At 43.3% G+C, this 24,891-nt stretch overlaps 1 protein-coding gene across 2 annotated transcripts in view; it reads left to right on the forward strand.

Moving 5' to 3' along the window:
* The window catches only part of LOC140899684 (transient receptor potential cation channel subfamily V member 1), a 35,306-nt gene extending 12,650 nt beyond the window's left edge, over positions 1-22,656 (forward strand). Inside the window, exons 2-16 of one of the 2 annotated variants that reach the window (XM_078849194.1) lie at positions 10,079-10,405; positions 11,037-11,203; positions 11,537-11,689; positions 12,204-12,344; positions 13,197-13,495; positions 14,160-14,336; positions 14,982-15,146; positions 15,432-15,527; positions 16,539-16,609; positions 17,378-17,543; positions 18,073-18,139; positions 18,633-18,949; positions 19,614-19,741; positions 20,832-20,947; positions 21,522-22,656. In XM_078849194.1, coding sequence (XP_078705320.1) covers positions 10,089-10,405; positions 11,037-11,203; positions 11,537-11,689; positions 12,204-12,344; positions 13,197-13,495; positions 14,160-14,336; positions 14,982-15,146; positions 15,432-15,527; positions 16,539-16,609; positions 17,378-17,543; positions 18,073-18,139; positions 18,633-18,949; positions 19,614-19,741; positions 20,832-20,947; positions 21,522-21,673 — 2,532 coding nt within the window. In that variant the 5' untranslated portion in view covers positions 10,079-10,088 and the 3' untranslated portion in view covers positions 21,674-22,656. Of the gene's footprint in view, positions 1-8,551; positions 10,406-11,036; positions 11,204-11,536; positions 11,690-12,203; positions 12,345-13,196; positions 13,496-14,159; positions 14,337-14,981; positions 15,147-15,431; positions 15,528-16,538; positions 16,610-17,377; positions 17,544-18,072; positions 18,140-18,632; positions 18,950-19,613; positions 19,742-20,831; positions 20,948-21,521 lie in introns of those variants that run through there. The other variant, XM_078849195.1, reaches the window with a different exon arrangement.
* The last annotated feature ends 2,235 nt before the right edge of the window (positions 22,657-24,891 follow it).

Genomic DNA, 24,891 nt, shown 5'->3' on the forward strand with positions numbered 1-24,891 from the left:
AAGAGTCTCTCTCTGAAGGGCTGAGCACCTTTTTGGCTCTTAAGTAACAATAAAATGTTAAGAAAAACATATAGGAGGGAAGGTGATAGGATCAGTGAAGTATATTGCTGCTGATCCAAGTTAGATTCATGACTAGCTCATAAATGACTTCAGTGCTCACGCTTCAGAGTGCCAATTGGTTACCAGCTGGGGGGTCAGGAAGGTATTTCTCTTGTTTATTTACACTCGTGTGTGTGGATTGGAGCTTCCTCTGAAGCATCCCGCATTGGCGGGATATTTGAATAGATGGTTCATTGGGCTTTTCTTTTGTTCTAGAAAGGTTATAGTAACCCTCCTGATAGATCCGTTCCCCTCTCTTCTTACCGCAATGTGACTTGAAGTACAATCAGTTGTTGCCAGTGAGAGGTGAAATGTGCTCACGTGTGTCAGCCCAAGAACGTCCTTTCAGGTTTCCTTGATATGTTCTATTTTAAGGAGTTTATAACTCTCTGCTTTTTATATATTGGAAGGAACTGAGCCTTGGCATAGCAATTTGCAGGCTGGATTAAAATCTTTTTTCAGTTTTGAGCATTGTTCATGTGAGCTTGCCATAAGTCTCTGGGTTTCTATCCCATGTGCCATGGTCCTAAAGCACCTCGCTGATCATTCTACCCACTCCTTTATTTTAAAGTAAAAGCATTTGTATTTTATTTTATCATCCAGGAGAAGTACTAGAGAGAGAGGGAAGTAAATAAAGCGGTTTCATATTATCTGTGTACAATTTTATTAACTAGAAGCATCTGTTTTAACTGAAATATGGACCTGCATATTCATCTTGTTCATTAGCAGCATCGAGACTGACTCATATTGTCTTAATGAGAAATCTGCTTCCTATCCCAGAGCTCTAAGTCCACAGACTTTAATTAAAGTGATAGATTAATCCCCTGCCTCCTCATGACCAGTCTTTTCCATGTGGTGAGTAAAGAGCCATTGGTGTAACCAGGAAACACAGACAAAGTGTAGAACATAAGAATGGCCACACTGGGTCAGACCAAAGGTCCATCTAGCCCAGTATCCTGTCTTTTGACATTGGCCAATGCCAAGTCCCCCAGAGGGAATGAACAGAACAGGTAATCAAGTGATCCATTCCCTGTCGCTCATTCCCAGCTTCTGGCAAACAGAGGCTAGGGACACCATCCCTGCCCATCCTGGCTAATAGCCATTAATGGACCTATCCTCCATGAATTTATCTAGTTCTTTTTTGAACCCTGTTATTGTTATAGTCTTGGCCTTCACAACATCCTCTGGCAAGGAGTTCCACAGGTTGACTGTGTGCTGTGTGAAAAAATACTTCCTTTTGTTTGTTTTAAACCTGCTGCCTATTAATTTCACTTGGTGGCCCCTAGTTCTTGTGTTATGAATAGTTGAAGGTTATGATAAAACACCCTATTTTGTAGCACTTTGTTTTAATTTTGCTAGTTATATTGTTTGTGTGCATCAGCAGGTCTTCTTCCCTTTTTTGAATGATACCGCTAGGAGCCAATAATATTTCCCCTTAAAAAACTAGGTCTTTGCAGCTGCCACTTAGTAATCCTTGAATCCAGCTAAGCCAGTTTCAGGGAGCTGGTAAAATCTGGAATATGGTTCATTACTATGCTTTATCAAGACAAGAATTTCCCTGATTAATAGACGCCTAGACTTTAAGGTCAAAGGGGACCATCATGATCATCTAGTCTGACCTCCTGCACATTGCAGGACACAGAACCTCACCACTCCACTCCTGTAATAAACCCCTAAACTGTGGCTGAGTTACTGAAGTCCTCAAATCATGATTTAAAGATTTCAAGTTACAGAGAATCCACCATTTACCCTAGTTTAAACCTGCAGGTGACCCGTGCCCTATGCTACAAAGGAAGGCAAACCTCCCCCAAGGTCTCTGCCAATCTGACCTGGGGGAAAATTCCTTCCTGCTCCAAATATGGCGATTAGATAGACCCTGAGCATGTGGGCAAGACCTACTAGTCAGATACCCGGGAAATAATTCTCTGGAGTAACTCAGTCCTCCCCATCACCAGTTGTGTTTGTTAAAGCTCCTAGCATATCTCTTGTCACTTCTGTCTTTTGCCACCTGATGAGAAAGGATATTCGGTGAGTAAAATTCATTCCTGTGTGCAGAGTTTACTCAAGACTGAGGCACCATTTAAGCCTCAGATGTATGTAGGACCCATTGCACAGGGGTAAATTTCACCATTTTATTATTTATATGCTGCTGCAAGTATACTGATCACGCTATATGATACACCCAAACCAGGTCCCTGCCAAGTCTAATACAAACAAACCCAGTATTTAGGACAACAGCTGAAGCGTGGGAAGGTGCAGAGACCTGTAGGTGAGGCAAGAGCAGGACATCGTGAAGAGCAGAGCATCTTCACAAGAAAGGGAGATCAGAAGGGGAGGGGAGTTCCTTGATGCACAGGAAATGGGAGGGTGTTCTAAAAATGTGCATCCATGGGGTAGGAAGGGTCAGAGAAAGTCTGAAGCCAGGAATGGGAGATGGAGACAGAAGAAGTACTTAGCAAAAAGAGATGAAGAAAAGCCTAGGAAGCGAGAGGGGGCATGAGAGACATGGTCACAGCGCCTCCGGGGTGTTGTTTTTTTGGAAGTAAAAGGCAGTAATAGGGATAATTGAATTATGACTGAAAATCTAGCTAGTGCAGCTGAAGCACTTAACTTTCCTTCCTCATAGTTCTGAAAAGCTGGATGTGATTATCTTAGTGAACAGTCCAGCATAATGAGGTTTACTGGATGTTTCACTGTGCATTGTAATTCTCTTGTTTTGCTGAGACTGACTGCTGTGAGTCATGACAGCAATGTGCAGAGCAAGGATATGAGAGGAAATATGGCCCTGTGGTGGGGGCACTAGCCTGGGATTTGGGACCCATGTTCAATTCCCTGCTTTGCCGCAGGTTTCTCGGGCAAGTCACTTGATCTCTCTCTATTTGCCTGTGGTACAACCGTAATGGGGGCCATATAAGTTGCTTAGCTCTATAGATAGCATGTTGTACTCACTCTGAAGACTCCTGTTCTCTGCATGATGGGTAGATACCGGTAGGCTTGGACCTCACTGCAGTTCTCCATTGTTCAGATGTAGTAGGCCTGATTATGTACTTTTCCTATGCTGGTGAAAAATCTGGAGTGATTCTTTTGGACTGGAGCTACCCCAGTGTAAGTGGGATCAGAATCAGAATTCAAGCCACTTTGGCCAGCCCCCCCAGACTTATGCTGAATGCATCTCATCTGATCTGGAGAATCTATCCTGTTTACACTGGTGTAATAAAGATCAGAATTGGGCCCTAACCTGCCATTATTTTTTAATTTAGGCGCTTCAAAAATCATCCATTGTGAAATTGGCTTATACAATTTCTGACACTGTTGAAAAGCTTTGGTACGTGGTGCATTTTGGTATAAAACTGCAGTGTTTCATCTGTCCTCGAATTGCCTAGAGCCGTGGTTCCCAAACTTGTTCCACCGCTTGTGCAGGGAAAGCCCCTGGTGGGCTGGGCCGGTTTGTTTACCTGCCGCGTCCACAGGTTTGGCCAGTCCCGGCTCCCAGTGGCTGCGGTTGGCTGCTCCATGTTGCCCTTTTTTCTTATCTAGAAGTGCTGGATACATTTCAGTCTTTTTCCTGTTTGGAATCCGTAAGTGTTAGTCCTTCCTACATCAATTGATTCAGCAATTGTGAGCTCATCACACAGAGCTGACAAACAGCCACTACAGTTCCAGGAGGTTTTATTTTAAATGACTTTTCCTTTGGGTTATCTATGGAAATGTGGTATCTTGCATAACAATCTGCTAGGCAGAGGCCTGGCTGCAAGATCAATTAGGGACCAAGCTGTCTTATGTCCTTCAATATGTGAATATTTCCCATAGCAGACTCTATACTGGGGACAAGTGCCCAGGTTTGTTTTATTTTTGTTTTTTAAGTAGAGGATCCATTCGATTCTAAAGAAATTTTGCCGGAAACTTGCCTCCAGTGACTCCCTGAGCAAGACATAAATAGGATAAGTTGTAGGTCACACATTCCTGCAGGCAAGCTCAGATTCTGCCGTCTTCCTCTTGTTATGTTAATCCTCTTTCGCGTGTGTGTTGTCCCCTCACTTCCCCCCAACCCTCTCCAGCTGTACCAAACTGCTACTCTGTCTCTGGTTTCATTCACTCCTCTGGCTGCTCTAATTTTCCTTTATTGATACACTGAGAGTTTCTGTTTCCAGGATGTCTGAAATCTGGAGATGTATCTATGACTGAATGTGGACACTGGGGTGCTTGACTCTTCTCTTCTCCACTTGTTTAACTCCATTGACTTCAAAAGGAATTGCCCCAGATGTATTGTTGGGTAAGCCAGAACAGAATCAAACCCTGCTGTTTGAATATAAACTCAAACTCTGATGGTCAGTGGTAGATCAGGTGCTAAATGCTCACCTTTTCAGGAAATGCACATGTTCCTACAACCAAATACCTAGTTCGCTTATCAAGTCCAGCTCTGGGGAATCAGTGAAGAAGTAGTTCCTTCCAGTAGCACTATCCGAGGATCTGGCCCATTGTTAATTTATGCTTCAGCATTAATAAACAGGCATTTTATTTGTTCTGAATAAAATGTCGTAGGCTGTTCTGATGAATGTAATTCAATTTGCTGTGAATATTGCAGCATCCCTTTTCATACATGTTAAGGCCAGAAAGGGCCATTGTGATCATCTAGTCTGATCTCCTGCAGAACACAGGCCAGAGATTTCACCAGTGATTCCTGTATCGAGTCCAAAACTTCTGGCTGGGCTAGAGCATATCTTTTAGAAATGCTTTGTCTTTCTAGCCTATTCCTTGATGTAGATATCCTAGACAGAAGGACAGATTAATAAAACCAGCCTGCCTGAAGTAAGGAAATACTTCAAGTGTTCAAGCTGCACTTACATTAATTTTTCACAGCTGACTAAGGTAAGCATGTATTATTTCAATGAAACGCGGTGCATAAACAGATTAATAAAATGGTGTTTGGATTTTTTAAATTGGTTTTCGAAGTTCATCAACTCTGATTGTAATCAAACTCTTCCTTGGACAGTATGTAGATCTTTATTATAACATCACTAATAGCCACTGCAAAGATGAACGATCTCAGAAAAGATCTCTACAAACTTTCACGTTAAGTGATGTGTACAGCTGAACCACAAAAATAACTGACTTTCCCAGGCTGAATGTATCTGTGAAAAGGAAATCTGGAAAGGAGTGTCCATTGCTAAATGTAATTTGAAAAAAACAAACTGGGATTCTTGTAAAGAGCTTTGATACACTCTCGGGAATAGCTGCTGCTGTTACTTCTGCTTCTAGGATAGTTCTTAATTATTATATTAGTCAAGTTCATGTTCTAGTGTACATCCTCAGAGTGTAGAACAATCCCGCAGACAACCGAAGTGGAGGGAAGATCTGTGATGTTGCTCCAAACGAATCACCTAAGAAGAGAGGACTTGTAGATCAGATAGTACTTATTGAGACGGGATTATTTTGCAGAAGGTGGCATTTTTTTGAGCTTTTGTAAGTCTTTGCATGTATATTTGAATAGCATACTTGTGCATTGTTTGTAAATTACCCCTTGGTATTTATCACTAGATGTGGTTCGATTGGAGTCTCTTGTAAGCAATATTTTCTTTTATCTGGTTGTTGTATAGGATTGAATTTTGATATACACTGGATTAGAAGAGCCCAAATTAGGTACATTTTATCCGGATAGCACATGAGAAATTTAAAGACAAAATATCTTTCCAGTGAATTTTGAAGTCTCTGTGGAAGATTTTACATCTTGCAAATTCAGACCTGTATGAGGCTGAGTAGTTTTCCTATCATTATTGCAGTTTCTACCAAGCGTTTTTAAAACTAAAGCTTTTGGAATGATGAAAATAGGGTGATGGCGTATTGATAAGGCAGTGAGAGAAAGGTCATTGGGCTGCTGCCTATACGGTACCTGTTCTGTGGAGAAATAAAGGTCTCCAGGTTCCAGTCTGGCATTTTTTGCCAGATGTGCATTCGCTTAAAGGAGACACCCCCCTCTTCCCTGAAAAAAACCCAACCCCAAACCAAAAACCCATGAATATTTTGTTTGCCAGTGTTTTTCATTCTTTAAACCCACTGTTGATTATTTCAGGGAACATTTTATAGTTCTTAAGTATTTTAATATCAAACTGTAAATGAAAAGGTGTTTTTTTTGTTTTTAGTTGTTTGTTTGTTTTTTGCATTATTTCTTGTTTGCAGAATCATTTAAGATATTAGGAAAATTTCTTTTCTATTTATTTCAGTTTATTTTTGTGAGGGACCCACAGAACTGGAAATTTAAGCAAAAATGTACCCCACAGCTAAATTATGGTAGATGTCATTTTAACAGTTTCTATTTTTGTTTTATGGTTGATGCTGTAAATGTATATTTATGAATATTTTAAGAATTTGTTCGATACATATTATGTATGGTTATTGAAAAGTCAAACCGACAACAACATTCTCATTCCATGTTTACTTCCATAGAAAATTGTACAGGTGCCATTGATTTAGAGGTTAATGAATCCTACTGAACTGAAGATCCTGGTACAACTTTACCTGTGGTCTTGCTAACTCGCCTCCATAAGCACGTATGAGGTCACTGGTCAGCTATTGCTTGTATACATAATAATTCTTAGCATGAAGGTCTGTTTATAGCTGAGGAGGGCACTTGCTGTTGCAGGATTTCAAAAACCCTTATTTTCAAAGCATTAGATTTTCCAGACAATTTGGGATTTCAGGAAATGTTTTGTAAGAGGACATTCCACACACTCTCAAATCTGGCTGGGTCAGAGTTCAAAAGGGGTACAGTGAAATGCTTTCTCTACTTCTGATCCTCCAGAGTATTTTATATCTAATAATGATATGAACAGTAGTTCCTACCTGCATGTCACGTTCACCTCGATGTATCAGTGTTTGCCTCATTTCCTCTTGATCACACTGCATGTACACATGGCTGTTTAAAACACTTTAATAAGAAAACAGTCTAGAAACAGTCTTAATTTTAGCATGACAAGGTGGATGAGGTAATATATTTTATTGGACCAATTTCTGTCCAATAAAAGATGTTACCTCACCCATCTTGTCTCTCTAATATCCTGGGACCATCACGGCAACAACAACCCTTCATTTTAGCATATCTGTTGTTATCGTAAATCAAACACGATCAAAGTGCTGGCCTTCCGAATATTACTCATCTAGAGTAACCTGTCCTTTTTTGCTTTCTTAGTATCTCTGAGGTGACTATCAGCTTCCAAGGTCCACCTGTCTAGTGGCTATCTTACTGGAACCGGTTCTCCAGTCTTTTACACCATTTAGACATCACTGTGACTCCACTGAAGTCAGTAGGTGGTAATTTCCCATGTTAGCCAAACATCTCTTTGCTACCATATGGCTGAGATGCAGCCCTCATGCACAAAGACATTGGTTGAGGCCCAGTTCACTGGCTAATAGATCAACATTTAGAGTAATATCCTTAACCTCTACCCACAAAGACTAATTACTACCCCTCTAGTTATGTGCTTTTAACAGGCCCATTCACAACAACTTAGCGTCTTCTTTCAGTCCTGTCCTCCAAATCTCTCTCAGCAACATCTGACATTTCAAACTTGCTGGACACCTGTTTCATTCATTTCTTTAGCACACCTTCTTTCTCCATTCCTTTCTCATTTGCTCTCCCTAGTGTCAGCTCCTTACTTTGTCCTGCTTCTCTTGATTGATGCTTATCCTGAAAATAACACAACTTTCCCTCTCCCCTTCTTGTGTCCCCTGACTCTCATCAGATGGGCAAAAGGAGAACAAGAGAGCTTGTTTGTGGTAGATGCCATGGACCTGATTCTGCTGTTACTTACCGACTGGTGCAACTCCTTTCATATAAATGTGTTACTCCCGATTTACCCTGGTCTGAGAGCAGAATGAGCCTTGTTGTTGCCAAACAAAGAAATTTACTTTGAGCTTTAATCATTCATGTGCAAAGAGGTGTGAGTTGTTTTCTCCTTGCCAGGGATCTATGATAATCTGAGGTGATGTAGTTTGCTCCTATGATCCTGTGTAAAATTTCACTCCTGGGAGAATTCTCCACCACTGTGCAGTGAAGAATTTTGCAGAAATTGAACACGCGTGCAGAATTTTCTATCCCCCACCAAAATGGACTGCAGTACTGCTAGCTGCCACTAGGGGCCACTGGACTCGGCAGAGCCCAGCTTGCACATAGAAGACACTGCTGGAGGGAGGAAGAGGGAGTTAGAGGGTTTCTGGCAGCGGCAGTTCCCTGCATGCCCTGAGGGAAGGAGAGGGCCGTGTGCAGGAAACTCTGTGCAAGCCTGGGACCAAGCATCAGGCTGTTTCTCCCTCTGGATCCCTGGGCTCGGGGTGGGGGATGGGGCTCTGTGGGGGGGAGGGGATGTGGCTACTTGGGCCGGGAGGGCCCCGCAGGTGGGCTCTGGGGAGGGGTTGTGGGTTTCTGGCCCCACAGCTGGGCTCTGAGGGGGGAGAAGGGGACAGAGAAAGAGGAGCTGGGTTGTCATAGGGGTTTCTTTAACACTCTACTCCCAGGGGAATTTTTGGGTGTGTCTGTATTGTTACAGGCATACTTGCTGACAGCTATTTTGAAATAAATTACCAAAATAATTGAAACTGGCGTGATTCTGCAGAAGTAGTAAAAATGATTTTCCATATCAGTTGGTTTATTAATCAGTGCTGCAGCCTCTTCTTTGCTGGATCATCCCAGAGGGAATGTTGCTGTGCACTGATTTCACATACTGAGGATATTTCCTTCAGGTTAGGAGCTATTCGAGTGAATAGTTACGTTGAAGCATGCGGAAGACTCAAGCTGCCTGCCTAACAAAATGCTAAAGGACAGGACAGTGTGAGCTATGAGTCAATTTCCAAACAGTTCAGTGCTTCACCTGGTGGGGAGTAGCCTGTTTGCTGAGGATGGCTTCATGGCTGGTGAAGACGAGATCCTTCGTGTTAGGTTTCTCCTCTTCATGTTCATAGTAAGATATTGTAAAAATTCTTTCATGAACAAAGTAAAAAATATATATAGATGAAGACATGAACAGTGAAACCTTATGCTTCAGGGCATCAGTGGATTGCTGCAGGGGCGAAGAGGAAAATTTCTCTTCACAGTACCAGATACTACCTTGTTAGTGAGGTTTTCATTTTAGATATTGGCGTCTTCCAAGACAGGATACCAGGACCATACCAGATCAATGTGCCTATGTAGCAATTTGTACCTTTCCATAAGCCTTACAAGAGCTACATGTGTCTTGGTTTCCTCTTCCTCCCCAGCATGCAAAAGGACCTGATATTGGCCCTACTCTCTTTCCCTCCTAGCATGTATATATTTTTATTTGCTCCTGGCTTTGTAACATTCTATAAGTCTGCCACACTATTTCCCAGTGTATGCCAGGTTCTGGCTAGTGGGGTGGGGGGAGAATCTCTGTTGTTGAATTTCCTTCAAGACCTTACTCTTGATTCTTTTACTGTAAGTCAGAGCTTTGCAAGCCAGAAGAGGCTTGGTCTGTCTGTGAAGCAGAATACTAAATCAGTGTTTATCACCAGAACGGTGGTGGTGGTTGAGCAATGTACCATCTGATAGCTGTTTGATGGGCTTGTATGAAACGAGTTGGAGGTGATGAGGTCAATGAATAGAACAGAAAAGATACAGCCCCAGCCTTAGTGAACAAGTGACCACATCACAAGAACCATGACCACAATTGGCACCAATTGACCCCCTTATTAATCATATCAGCAGACCGGCTGAATTCCTCTCTTAACCCAAAGCAGTGGTTGGTCTCTCCAGATCAGGAATGAGGCTGAGAGGAGCAGTGAGTAGAAAGTGTATATTGCTACTGTACCTTCCCAGGTAATACAGAATGGCAACCAGCACCTTCACTTAAAAGAAAAAGAAAGCAACTCCCTTTCTAACTGTTACTGGTGAAGAGTCCTAACCGAAGCCAGACTAAGCTCCCACATAGTTTATCAGGTGGCAGTATTAATGTCACTGGGTTCCCTGCAGCCTGCTGGCCATGTCATCCATCCTTGGAAAGATGAGGAAACTTGGCAGTTCTGATGTGGAGGACTCTGAAGTCACGGACGAGCACACAGATGGTGAGAATTCCTTTCTGGGAACCCCTGACAGCCTTCAGGGTAGCCAGAGCACCAAGGTACAGCAGCTGCCCAAAAGCAACATCTTTGCTAGACGAGGCCGCTTTGGGATGGGGGACAGCGATAAGAACATGGCGCCCATGGACTCCTTGTACCAGATGGACCACCTGGTTTCTGCTCCCGTCATCAAGTTTAATATCAATATGGAAAGGGCAAAAATACACAATCAGTTTGCCAAGTAAGTTCCTGATATATTGGATATATATTATGACAGGGGTTGGGCTGCATAACTCAGCATTTACCCATTGCACCAAAGTATTTGCTTTTACAGCAGATATTTCAGTATTTCCTACGCTTTAAAGAATGGGAAGTATCCCAAATACTATGGTACATTTAATGACTATTGCCCATCCTGGAGTTGTATCTCTGAATACAATCTACTCTCCAAATGAATCAATAGGAGTGAACTCAGTGCCTCCAGGAATCAAACCCTTTGGTGTCTTTCTCAAAATTAGTGGGCACCTTTGAAAATGTTGCCCTGAATCATTTACCCAAAGCTATACAGTGAATCCGTGGTAGAGCTGGGGTTAGAACTTGGGAGTTCTTAGCTCCCAGGAGCGTGATCAGATGTTAGACTTAGTTGCTTAACTGGATTTGAGTTCTTGTTCTTAACTTTTCACCAGTAAAAACATAATTTCACCAGTAAATCTGTTTGTCTAAACATTTATGATCTTATAGACTGTACAATTCATATATGTAATATTCACTAATGTGTGTGCCACTGAAAGCCAGTAATGGAAGTATAATTGGTGGTTTTTAAGAGACTTGCTTAATCCTTACGTTTCAGTAACTAAATGTATCTTTGTTAGGCTCCTATCTACCAATTCCATTGCAAGCTGCTCAGAAAAAGCTTTCAAGTTCTATGATCGCAGAAGGATCTTTGATGCTGTAGCCCAAGGTGACACAAGTGATCTGAATGACCTGCTGATCTATCTCCATGAGACCCGGAAGCATCTCACAGACAATGAGTTCAAAGGTACCCAGTAGTGTCAGATACATCCAAATGCCAATTCCCTCTTCCAGCAGCGCTGCTGAGGTTAAAAGATCAGCATGGTGTTAACTTAAATACATGGTAAGACATGGCAGGGGGTTCTGTGTCATGCAGGAGTTTCCCATAGACTGGGCAATTCTCTATAAAGATGCTGGAAATTTCAGAAAAGTTTGAGAGGTTATTTGTGAAACCCTAAATGTCCGTAGGTTCTTCCATCCATTCAGAAGATCCCAGATCCCTTGTTATTACTGCATGCCTAGGTGTCAGAGGGCAGGTTTGTAATGCCCCCTTTTATAGCTGTAACCCTTTGTGTTACAGAGCCGGAAACTGGGAAAACCTGCTTATTGAAAGCCATGCTGAATCTGCATGATGGGAAGAATGATACGATTCCCCTGCTTCTGGAAATTGCAGAGAAGACAGGCAATCTGAAAGAGTTAGTTAATGCAGAATATATTGACAACTACTACAAGGGTAAGAGAGGCAGCTGGAAGAATGTCTGGCCTTGCCTGAGCCTAAGTCTGTATAGAAAGACTGAAGATTGGTTACACAGGACCCCTGAGCCCTTTAGACGTTTCTCTGTATGTGACCAAGAATGAAGCTCTGGTTCTAGGAAAGCAGAACCACAAAGTGCCAGAGAGCCTGACGATTAGTCAGCACTTGTATTCCTGAAATACCTGGATCACACCTGCTATTTATGCCAGTGACATGTTTGGTTAATGTGGTCTAATTTTCTTTCCTTTCTAGCTGCACATTGCTGGAATAGGGTTGGGAGCACATTGGCAGGGGTGCAAGGAAGCCTGTGTTTGCTGCCTCTGTGGGCTCCATTCTGTTGATAAATAGAGCACTTCAGTCTCCAGTGATGTTCAGTTTGTCCCTTTTCACCAGCATTGCATTAACCTCTGAAGGAAGAGCCTGTAGTGTCTGGCAGCTGTTTCTCTGTGTTATGTGATGTGAGATTTTCATGGTCTGATGCGTGTTTCCCTAGGTCAGACTGCTCTCCACATTGCCATCGAGAGGAGGAATATGTACTTGGTGAAGCTCTTGGTCCAAAATGGAGCAGATGTTCATGCAAGAGCCCACGGAGAGTTCTTCAGAAAAATCAAAGGGAAACCGGGCTTTTATTTTGGTAGGGAAAACAAGGAGCATGATACATGATTTCAGTCACTGATCAAGTAACCAAGAGAGTTGTCCCAAATGTGAGCTGTTCAAATACTCCTGATTATGGGGGACTGGATGACCCACAAATAGCAAGGGGGCTAATCCAACCTTCCCTAGTATTTCCCTAATGGGGACTGGGATTACAAAGGAGCTAAGGCAGTTAGGCATGCATTTCCCATTGATATTCAGTGCAAGATGGGTACCTAACCTCATTTGTCTTCTGAACTACCTCTGTATCTCTTGATGGGTTGTATCATTATTAAAGGCACCTTCTAGCCCTGCACTCAATATTTCTATAGCCATCTGTTTTCAGTGGGAAGAGGATATTATAATCCAAGCACTTTTTTTTTCTGCCTAAAACTTAGTGTGTGAGGTCCCAACACAAGAAGTCTTTTTGTGTGTGTGTGTGTGTGGAAAACTCCCTTAAGACATTCAGTCCTTTTAACCAAAATACATAGGGACCATTCAGTGTGCATTTCTAATTCGAGAATTCTTTTTTTTTCAACTCTTCGTATGCTGGGTCCAGATAACCCCAGTCTATATTGATTAGCAAGGTATGAACATGTTCCCTAGTGAGTGACATTCATCCATGTTTAGAGGGCCTGCACAAGTTTTATGCAGTGCTTAAGTCCTATAGGGAAATACAATTTTTACAATGAGACTATGATTTGGTACAGTATTTGATGGAGAACTCTCACCCCTGTCTGGTCATGGTGGGAGGTGGAGACTTGTACATTCTCCTTCGCTTTTAGGCTCATAAAGGTGACTTTTGTACATATGGTGAGTTTTCTGACCAGTGGTTCATGTTGCTTGCCATTAGGTGAACTCCCTCTTTCCCTGGCTGCCTGCACCAACCAGCTAGGCATTGTGAAATTTCTCCTGGAGAATCCGTATCATCCAGCCAATATAGCTGGCCAGGACTCTATGGGCAATACAGTTCTGCACGCCCTTGTGGAGATTGCAGATAACACCAAAGATAACACCAAGTTTGTAACAAAGGTGTATAACAACATTTTGATCGTTGGTGCCAAAATTAACCCGATGCTGAAGCTGGAAGAGATCACTAACAAGAAGGGACTGACTCCTTTAACCCTGGCTGCAAAGAAAGGGAAGATAGGGGTAGGTGGACACATACCTGTTACCCTTTCAAATGACACACAGTATAATCAAAACATTTACACTGGGTCCATGTCATTACTTGCTGCCTGGGCCTCGCAGACCGAGATGGTGGAAAACTTTGCAGGACTTAACACTGGAGTTTAAAAAGCAAAGCTTTGGCATAGTCTAGATCATGTATCCAGAGGGAGTCATGTAGTACCACTACATGTATGTCAGCTTAGATGGAAACAGTAAAAGTGCCCTGGCTGCTATCTCAGGTGGAGTAGGAAGCGCATCTTTGATTGGCTGACGTGGCCAATTCCAAAATATTTCCCATTCACCAAGACAGTGACCTCAAAGGGATATGAAACAGGTGCCTCTAGATGTCTGTTTTAGGTTTCAGAGGCCAAAGATAGTCCCAAATCCTAACTGGAAGAGATCAGAGACACTTCTTTGTGTTACTGCATTAGCCCATTTGCCACATTCATATTGCCCATTCTCCAGAACCCAATGAGATCACTGGCTTTTGGATAGTGCAAGCTGTGAGCTGTACAGTATCCCAATGGCTTGATATCAGTGCAGTTAAGCCAGGGAGGAATCTGACCTCCTGTGTTGTTGAGAAACTGAGTAACAAAAAATCTACCACAGCTGAAATGTTGGTCACATATTATTCTTTTATGATTAGATTTTCGCCTATATCCTTAGACGAGAGATCAAAGAGCCTGAGTGTAGGCATCTGTCTAGGAAGTTCACCGAATGGGCCTATGGACCCGTCCACTCATCTCTTTATGACCTGTCCTCCATAGACACATGTGAGAAAAACTCAGTGCTTGAGATCATTGCGTATAGCAGCAAAACACCAGTGAGTATGAAACCTCCTCTACACGTTCTTACTGGGTTCAGTGGTCAGCTGCGTTCTGTACAGTGCATGTCTCTGAAGGTTTGCATCCTTAGTTACAAGTAAATAGTGATCAGGAACAGTGCAGAGATGTAATTTTGTTCTTGGCACGAGTCTATGCATTGACATTCCTTTTGCCCACCTGACTGTGGAAGCTAATCCCAGGACTCTTTATTGCAAACATTCCCCTTCGGCTTGAAGCCAGCAGTACTGTTCACAGGAGTGTTTGCTCAGACAAGTAAGAGTATGGTCATGCCATACAGCAAGCCCCTGTGTTGTATGTCATTCCCTGGCACTCTTTTGGGTTCCTGAGAGAAACATTTTATAGTTAGAGCAGGGGACTGGGAGACAGGCCTCCTGGCTTCTGTTCTCAGCTCTGCTCCTAATTCACTGTGCAACCCTGGACAAATCATTCTACTTTAGTTTCCCTATCTGTGAAGCAGGAATAATGACACTTCCCTGCCTTCTGGGGATTGGAGAATGTGTTCGCTATGGTCAATGAGGTTTCATTTACTGTTTGCAAAGCCCTTTGGCAGGTGCTCTCTCATCTTATGTGTGTATTGGCTTCTTTGGGACTCGCATTTCTTCTCTTTCTCGTCCCCCTCGCAGAATCGCCATGAGATGCTGCTGGTAGAGCCCCTGAACAGGCTGCTGCAGGACAAGTGGGACCGATTCGTCAAACGCCTATTTTACTTCAACTTCTTTGTTTATGCCATGCACGTTATCATCCTCACCATTGCCGCCTACTTCAGACCTGTGGAGAAACATGGAAAGGTACTTCACTGGTCATGCTCATCAGTGTGACCACCCCAGAGATGAATTCCCAGGCATGCCTGCCATGTTCATGGTGCCAGAGCTTAAAAGGTTCTTCCTTCTTTTCTGAGTGAGGAAGAGAAAGGGCGTAGAGGAAGGATTCCTCCTCCAGCCCCTCCTTGGAGAACGGAGGAAGCAGTGCTTTTAGGGACCAATCCTAGGGGAAGCCAAGCACCTTCAACTGCTCAGCAGACAGGTCCTTTTCCATCTTCAGCTGTGCTGACCCTTTGCTCCTGTGTTATGCAGCCTCCCTTCAAATTTGAATACACCACTGAGGAGTGTTTTCGAGTCACCGGAGAGATCCTGAGTGTGCTGGGAGGTCTCTATTTCTTTTTCAGAGGGGTAAGAGCTTTGAAATGTCTCTTTAGAGCCATGTGGATAGGTGGGAGCCAAAAATAGGTGCCCCCTTTGATTTGGGCTACTTGCTATTCGAGTCCATCCCTCACTCGAAAGCTGCAGATAGTTTTCAATGGCATGGCCAGGAGCTGTCAGGTTTCTACTGAGCTACAAAGCTAAAAGAAAAGGAGTACTTGTGGCACCTTAGAGACTAACAATTTAGTTAGTCTCAAAGGTGCCACAAGTGATCTTTTTCTTTTTGCAGCTACAGGCTGCAACACGGCTGCTACTCTGAAACCTGCAAAGCTAAGGTGCAGTTGCCTGTCATGCTACTGTGTGAGAAGGAAGGCCCTACAAAGTCTAGGAGTGCCTGAGCACAGGAACTAGCCGAGACAAGGTTTAACGGGGTACTGAATATAGGCCAGGGCCTGCACCATTAAGGACTTTAGAGATCATCAGTGCTATTTTAAACACAAACTGTTACTGTGTGAGCTGTAGCTCACGAAAGCTCATGCTCAAATAAATTGGTTAGTCTCTAAGGTGCCACAAGTACTCCTTTTCTTTTTTCGAATACAGACTAACACGGCTGTTACTCTGAAACCTGTTACTGTGTGGTGGCCAATGTAAAGAACGCACAGCAAATACAATGTGATCACAGTTGCTCAAACCAGTGAGCAAATGGGCTGCTGTCTTCCACCCAAGCTGCAAGCTCCAGAGTAGTGCTACACTGAGGGGATAACCCTAATTGAAGCTCATGCTTACTGGAATGTGTGTTTCTTTTGAGAGGTCCTTGTGGTGAGCTAACTTAGGGTGAGCTGTTTTTCTTTTCCCAGCTTGGCCCTGGCTCAGCAGACCTCCCGAGCACTTACAGGGGCAATGGTTGCAGTAGCATTTCCAACAAGTGTGATCCAGATAACAGTCAGCACTTAGATACAGAGTGATGGGTCCCCCCGGCAGATTCGCAGTGGAAATCTACTTGCCAGCCTGAAACTGACCTTTCTTCTCCTTTTTTTGCAGATACAGTATTTCCTGCAGAGGCGGCCCTCATTGAAGACTCTGCTAGCTGACAGTTACAGTGAGGTTCTTTTGTAAGCTTCTCAGCAACTTCTTTATTTGCCTTTGAATGTGGCATTTAGGAGCCTGAGGGACTCATGGCCTTGGCTTGAGCCAGGCAGCTCATGTACAGGCTTTGAAATAAGCACAGTGCTTTTCATCCCCCAGTTCTCCTAGCACTTTACACAGGTGGCGCCAGGTCATAACCCTCATTTACAGGTGGGGAACGTGAGGTGCTGAGAGGTTTACTGACTGGGTCCCGCAGCAGAGCCAGGAATAGATCCCAGGACTCTTGACTTGCAGTCCAATGCCCTGGGCACTGGGCCAAGCTGAAACCTCTCTTGTCCCCAATGGTACCTTCCGCTTTACTCTATTGGAGTCCTCTGCCTTCTCCAGTCGGAAGGCTGCTACACAGGGCAGCTTCCTGAACTGCTGCCAGTTCTGTGGTGAGAGAGAGGGAGTACCAGAGAGAGCAGCGCTCGAGGACAACACAGAGAATTGTGGCTTGTCTTGCTGACACCCTGCAAGGCAGAAGAACAGCAGTGGGGTTGGAGAAACAGGGATATGTGGGAAACTTGGGAGTTATCAAGGGGAGAGGAATTGAGGAGGGTGCAGAAAACAAGTGAAGCATGAAAGGAAAGAATCTTTCAAGGGATGGAGGTTGGCCTAGGAGGACATGCCTGTCCAGGTGGGTTCTAATGGGCTTTTGGGGAGTTCCTGAGCCCACTGCTTATGTCTTCATCCCTCCTTTCTTGCCTAACTGGGTGGATCTGCACTCTGCTTGGACCATGCTTGTCTTTCAGCTTTGTCCACTCGTTGTTACTGTTGAGTTCAGTGGTGCTGTACTTCTGTGGCCAGGAACTTTATGTGGCATCCATGGTGTTCTCCTTGGCACTGGGCTGGACTAACATGCTGTACTACACCCGAGGCTTCCAGCAGATGGGAATTTACTCTGTCATGATTGAGAAGGTCAGTCTAGGGAGCAGCTGGCAAGCACTGCTGAATTTTCACAGAGCCACCGACTCAACCTTATGGTTTAAACCAGGGAGAGCAGCTTTATTTTCACCGTGTGGGGGAGGGGGGGGAATCTACTAACTGTTCCAGTGAGTCTGAAAAGGCTCATGTCCGTTAACTCTCCTCTCCTCCATTATTTTCAGGCCTTCTCCACAAAGAAGTCTGACCTCTTCATGTGGTCTAGCCAAGCAGCCTATAGAGGGGGACAAAGAACCACACTGTCTTAGCTTGATTCACACATGAAAAGTTGAAAATATATTTGGCATTAAATATATTGCATATGCATGTAATAGGTTTTATGAATAATGCAAAGGAAATGTTCTCTATATTGAAAGCCAGTACTAGGAAATGCAGTCATGGTGTAAGGCAAGGGCAGTGAGTTCACACTGTATAGTTCCTTCTTGGAGCCAAATCAGGACCTTCCACCACTCTTGGTTGCAGTTTGTGTTAGAGTCCTATAAAATGTTCTGTTTCCATGTTGCAGATGATCCTGAGGGATTTATGTCGTTTCATGTTTGTCTACCTAGTATTTCTCTTGGGATTTTCCACAGGTAATGTCACCCTGGGAGTTATTTTTTCTTAGAGAATCAATGAGATTTAGCAAAAATTACCTTTTCAGTTAATTTAGAATTCCCTTTACCAACTAGAAACTAAGAAATCTACATCACGCCCCCGTACAAAATCTCTACCACATAAAAAAATAAAGAATACTATTACTTAGCATTTAAATGGGGCTTTTTACCCATAGATCTCAAAGTGGCTGGCCAAGCAGCATTATTCCCATTTCACAGATGGAGAAACTGAGACACCACATTTTCAAGTAATCTCTAATTTTGGATGCCTCCATGTTGGGTGCCCAACTTTAGAATCCTGGGGACTGATTTTTCAGAGCTTCTGACTCCCCACAACTCCACCTGCAGTCGATGGCCGTCAATATATTGTGTCTAATCAGATACATCTTTGCAAGTTTTTCATTGTTTGCAAAATGAGCATGATCTCTGAGTAACTTTTTCTTGTATACATGGCTCCTCCCATCTGCAACAGCTGTGGTGACTCTGATTGAAGATGACTATGAGGGACAAGAAAATAACAGCTCTCTCTGCACCCGATCAGTCCAGCTGAAGCGTGGCCGCATGTCATACAACAGTCTGTATTACACCTGCCTGGAGCTGTTCAAGTTCACCATTGGCATGGGAGATCTAGAGTTCACTGAGAACTACAGGTTTAAGTCTGTCTTTGTCATCCTGTTGGTCCTCTACATCATCCTCACCTACATTCTCCTGCTCAACATGCTGATTGCGCTGATGGGGGAAACTGTGAACAAAATCGCACAAGAGAGTAAGAGCATCTGGAAACTCCAGGTTTGTCGATCCCCCAAGGGTTCTGGTTTTATGTTGGAACTAGAAAGAGAACTTGGGGGATAAGCACTTTAAGGGGAATCTGGAGGGATTGGTATGTTTCTAAACTTGCAGATTTTCATGGCTTTCGATCTCCTGATTCCTTACCCATGAGCACAAGCCTGTATGACTGTCCTTGGCCCCTTTCCTCATCTGGTGTATGATGCACTGTTTAAGCAGATGTTCTCGATGTACACTGAATATTTCACAGATGTTTGCAGTTTAAGAAAATAAATATTTTTATTATTAGACAATAACAAAGTCAAAAACCAGAAGGCATTTAGGCTCTTGACACTGGAAAACTATGATCAGAATATGAAAAGATAGAGATTATGCATTGGATGAAAGCAAGTGCCTTCTGCCAGGTTTGCAGACAATGTCATGTCAGCTTTTGTGTACGAAAAGAAACCCTGTAGTTCTAACTACATAACAGTAATCATCCATCGTTTTAAAAGACACACTTCTAGAGAAATTTCCTGTGTTTGTGGTTGGCGTGATCATTGCCCTAGGCTGACAATGCAGGTGAAAGTTCGGGGATTCTTGTTTTATAAAGAAAGGACTCAACATTTGTATAAATATAGTTAAATGCTAGCTGTTCCCCACTCCCCTTGCTTTTTTCAATTGGTAGAGAGCCATCACCATCTTGAATATTGAAAACAGCTACCTGAACTGCATGATAAGCTCATTCCGATCCGGGAAGCGAGTCTTAGTGGGAACCACGCCTGATGACAAGGACGATTACAGATGGTGTTTCAGGTAACCTGGTTTTATTTTAAATGGACAATCTTTTACAGAAACATATCTACAGGCTGGGACGGCTCAATAACTGGTAATGGGATGCAGAGCTCTTAAACTTAGGATGACCAAAAATTACACTAAGTGATAGCTGTTCAGTGGCCTGAGTGAAATAGGTTCTTAGTCCAATTCGCAATAGACTTGGTCCAGCCTGCTGGGTCTGAGAAGGGCCAGAATGCCAAGCAGACCTTCTATGTTAAAATAGCAGCATTGTGTCCTCTCATTGCTGTCAGACTCAAAGCAGCATCATAATTCAACGGATAATGAACAGATACTGCAACTGAGCCTTTTTCTTTCGATATCTGATTCTACGTTGCTTTACTTCTTGGGCCACTGTGACGCAAACTGCTCAGTGGGGAGAATCCTAGTGGAGTGCAGAGATTGAGTATCTGACCTATGCAACAGGGACGTCTATGGCATTCCCTGCCAAACCGTGAAGCGTTGGCAGAACTGTTACACAGCAGGCCTGCGATAGCCGGAACTCTTCCTTGTGTGGTGATTGGTTAGTGGATCTGCATACTCATGGATTCACCAGCCCACAGCCAACCCTCTGCCCTGGGACACAAGGACAGAGTGTGACCATGGAATCCGTTGGTGTTTCTCTGCATAGTATGATATAAATTTAATTGAGTCAGGCTGGTTTCTCCTCAGGTGAACGTTACAGAATTCTTTGTGGACAGTTGCCTCGGTCCTCAGGCTGAGAGTGGCCTTTTGCAAATATCCAGTAGATGGAGAATTTTATTTGGTATATTAGGGACTTTAATACAGAATATTAAACCCACAGGAGCTTTAATCAGCCACAAGGATTAGGCCAGCACCATTCTACAACACTTTACTTCACAAAAATTCCAGGATTATTGCTGTGTACCTTGAGTACTTCAAGAGTAGTAATTACTATTCTACAAGAATTATCTATGAGTAATTTGTCCACACAGAGAACTGGTTGCGTGACAAAGTTATACTGTGCATGAGGTCCTTGAGACTCTCGATCCCTTTTTGGAGAATAAATTAGATCCCCTTCAACATGACATCACTCTTTTTCTCTCTCCAGAGTCGATGAGGTGAACTGGTCCACGTGGAACACTAATCTGGGCATAATCAACGAGGAGCCCGGATACAGCGTGGGCTTGAAGCGAAACTCAAGTTTTTCTTTTAAGTCTAGCAGAGGTGAGGAATCCATGCATGGAAACACTCTGGTTCTTCCCATATTCTGACGATAGTAGACTATACATTTGGTTATAAAGGCAGCGTAATGTAGTGCAAGTTTATACATCTCTTAGTGAGACTTCCAATAGCTACATGAACTGCTGTTAAATGAACACAGTGGGCAAAAGGATTAAAATGAGCTAACCCTGTATTCATTTTGCAGTTTTATTTTTTGGAATTCTCTAGCTCCCTCAAATTCCTCACTCTGGATGTTTTTGGATGGTGTGTAATGAGTGGCACACCTTGGTGAGCTGGGTAGAGATGGCAGCAGTGTATCATAGGAGCCACTCTCTGATGCCCCAACCCCACAGTTCAGTAGCTCACTAGCCAGCGCAGAAGAACCCCAGTTCATAGATCAGTGGATGCACTTGTCACCTTAAAAGAATGGAAAACTGACAGAAGAATAAAACTCTTAAAAGAATAAAATCTTCACTTGTGCTTTATATTTATATCAGCTTTCCTCTGTTTTGGAAACCAGGAATATTCTAGTCTGTTTCTATAGGAAAAAAACATTAATAGCCACTTTGCTTATAAGTTTCAGGGAAAAACTGGAAGACCTTGGTTCCACTTTTGAGAGATGGGAGCAGGCGAGAGGAGGCACAGAAACAGCCAGAAGAAGCCAAGTTAAAACCCATTTTGGAACATGATTATGAGCCTGAAGACTCTGGGGCAAGGAAGTCTGTGTAGTTTTTTTGTTTGTTGTTGAATATAATTGTTCTTAAGACGAAAGTTAATTATAATTGTTTTTAAGTGTATTGTCTGTGTTCACAGACCATGGACTTGGAGCCCTTTATGAGAATAGGGCATTACTGCAAAAGGACTGAGGAAGTTACTGTATGTAATAACTCGTTAAACATGCTAAGTAAACAGCTTGTTAGTTAAGACCATGTTTCCATAGTTATTTCCAACATAAGTCTGCCAAAAATTGGTCGTGTCTCCATTACTGGTTAGGTATTTATCTCCAGATCAACCACACTAGAAGGCTCTCTCTTGAGCTTTGTACATCACACATGCTGGTTAAAAGCAGGAAATAAACTTGAGTATTTTTGCCCACAAGGAGTTTTCCTCACCTTCCAGTGCAAAAACTACAGATGGCCTAGACCTTGAGGTTTCCTACCTGGCCCAAACAAGAGACATAAAAGTCTCTATTGGATTTCACTGCTTGCTCCCCATCTCCACATCCTAACTGACCCTTGGGAGGCTCCTCAACTGCTTGGTGGAATGCTCTATAGCAGTCTTCTGCCTGTGGGACTTCTCTGGGATAGAAAGAATGTCACAGCTTCTAACACGGGTACTCAGGCTGCAGTGAGTTCGATTTAAGTTTTCAGTCATCACACAGTTTGTAGCACTGATACAGAAATATGGTTTTATTGAATAGGTTTTAACTTAATCTTTACCATACCCCAAAATTACAGCAATCACTGTTGTTTTGGTTATTGGACAGAATCTATTATCAACTCCCTGAGAAACAGTCCCCAAAAGCTAACACATATTATGCCAGTACAGGTATGCAATATCGGCGGGTATGATTTGTAGAGCCCTGCATGGATACAAAATATATATCCGCGGATATAAATCAGTTGCTGCGCAGTGCCCTGCACTGGCAGCTCCTCCAGCATGGCCACTGGGGTGGGCACCTGTGGGCAAGGAGCCCCATGGGCAGGGCTGGGAACAGTACAGCCATGCAGGAGAAGCTACCAGTGTGGGGCATTGGCTCCTGAGAGTGGATAAGCTTTCGTGAGCTACAGCTCACTTCATCGGATGCATACTGTGGAAAATACAGAAGATGTTCTTATACATACAAACCATGAAAAAATGGGTGTTTACTACTACAAAAGGTTTTCTCTCCCCCCACCCCACTCTCCTGCTGGTAATAGCTTATCTAAAGTGATCACTCTCCTTACAATGTGTATGATAATCAAGTTGGGCCATTTCCAGCACAAATCCAGGATGGCCCAACTTGATTATCATACACATTGTAAGGAGAGTGATCACTTTAGATAAGCTATTACCAGCAGGAGAGTGGGGTGGGGGGAGAGAAAACCTTTTGTAGTGGTAAACACCCATTTTTTCATGGTTTGTATGTATAAGAACATCTTCTGTATTTTCCACAGTACGCATCCAATGAAGTGAGCTGTAGCTCACGAAAGCTTATGCTCAAATAAATGGGTTAGTCTCTAAGGTGCCACAAGTCCTCCTTTTCTTTTTACGAATACAGACTAACACGGCTGTTACTCTGAAACCTGTCATTAGTGTGTATGTTTCTAATATAGCAAAACTTGTATGTCTTGTGATCTGTATTCTTTTCTGCCTTTGTCAGAGTGATCTCATGGTCTTGGATTGTATCATATTCCAGTGGCTAGTAGTGTGATCATACTTACATTCTTATCCATCAAGTAAATGGCTACTATAAAAATGTAAATTTGCCCCACAGGAAGCCAGAGGTTTCCACCTTCTGCCTCATGGAGAGACTGCTGCAAAATAGGTACAGTGGTGTTGGGAGCTGCCATCTGCTGAAAGAAACCGGGAAGGAAACAAGAGAAAAAAGTTAGACTGTGAGAGAATACTGTGATTCACAGTCCTTTGTCAAGGGGTGACTGATGAATATAAGAGAGGAAAGCACTGACAAAGAGCAAGTAGGGTGTCAAAGGTAGATTAAATCTCTTTTTATTTCTCTAGTCAAGGACCAGTTAAGTAAATGGTCTCATATGCTCAGGGTTTTTATTCAGAGACTGATGGTAAAAGCTAAAACTAAAAAAAAAAAAAAAAAAAAGCACTTTCATCCAGGTTGCCTTTATAAACCAAGGCTCTAGGTTTTCTATAGTTGCACTTTGTCATTTTTAGCTAATTACAGTGTAATGGGTGTTTCTGTACTGAGAATGTTCTCTATCCTGGTTACAAACAGTGGACAACTCAGAGGGGCAGTATAAAATCTTCATCAGTGCTCTGAATGTTATGGGCCCGCAATATCAGACAAGGAAGTTATATGTGAGGCCACAACTGTGGGTTGGGGAAAAAGGGACTTCTAACTAGAGAAATACCCCTTTAGGCAACGCTAACAAGATTTGTTTAGTTCACAGTGTTGGGAGCTACTATAGCTTGTGGTGTCTTTATTTCCCATTCATTTCAGTGATCTCTTTCTGTCTTTTTTGTTGCTAGAGGCCCCAGAGATCAGAAAACTGTCTCTCCTTATCACTGTCTTATCAAGTGAAAGAGTAAATGGTAAAGGAACAAGCCCAGGAGCATATAAGTTTATATTCGCTCTATTAATGTGAGTCAGCATTTCCTCCTTATAGAGTACTCTGGTCCTCTTCTTACTCTCTGCAGCTTCCTCTGACATCTGAAACTAAGATGAGGTTTGAAGGTGTGATCTAAAACTCACTGAACTCATTGGAAAGACTCTCAGTGACTTGAAGGGGCTTTAGATCAGGTCTTTTAGGCGGTGTTAGTTAAGCCTTCTCATCTCTCATAGTGCTCACTGACACACCATGCCTGTATTCTGAGACTCCTCCCAAACCCACAGTGCAATACCAGCCATGGCCTCATGGCCAGTATTTTGCATTGCTGAGTATTATCTCTCATGAACATAAGATGGCCACACTGGATCAGACCAAGGGTCCATCTACACCAGTATCCTATCTTCTGACAGTTGCCGGTGCCAGATGCTTCCAAGGGAATGAACAGAACAGCCCCTGGGGGATGGGGACATAGCCAGGGGTTGCTCTTGGGCACCTCCCACCCACCCAGGGCAGGTGGAGGGACCAGGGCTCCCCACAACAGCCTAGGCTCCCTGGGTTGCTCTTACCACTGCCCAGCTCTGGCTTCCGGCCTGGCTGGGGGAGGTGCCACCAAGAGGGGCAGGGCCTCATGATCCCCCAACTTCTACCAACGTTCTGGCACTCCTG

Source organism: Lepidochelys kempii, chromosome 17 (genome assembly GCF_965140285.1).
Source record: "Lepidochelys kempii isolate rLepKem1 chromosome 17, rLepKem1.hap1, whole genome shotgun sequence".
In the NCBI taxonomy this organism is placed as follows: domain Eukaryota; kingdom Metazoa; phylum Chordata; order Testudines; family Cheloniidae; genus Lepidochelys; species Lepidochelys kempii.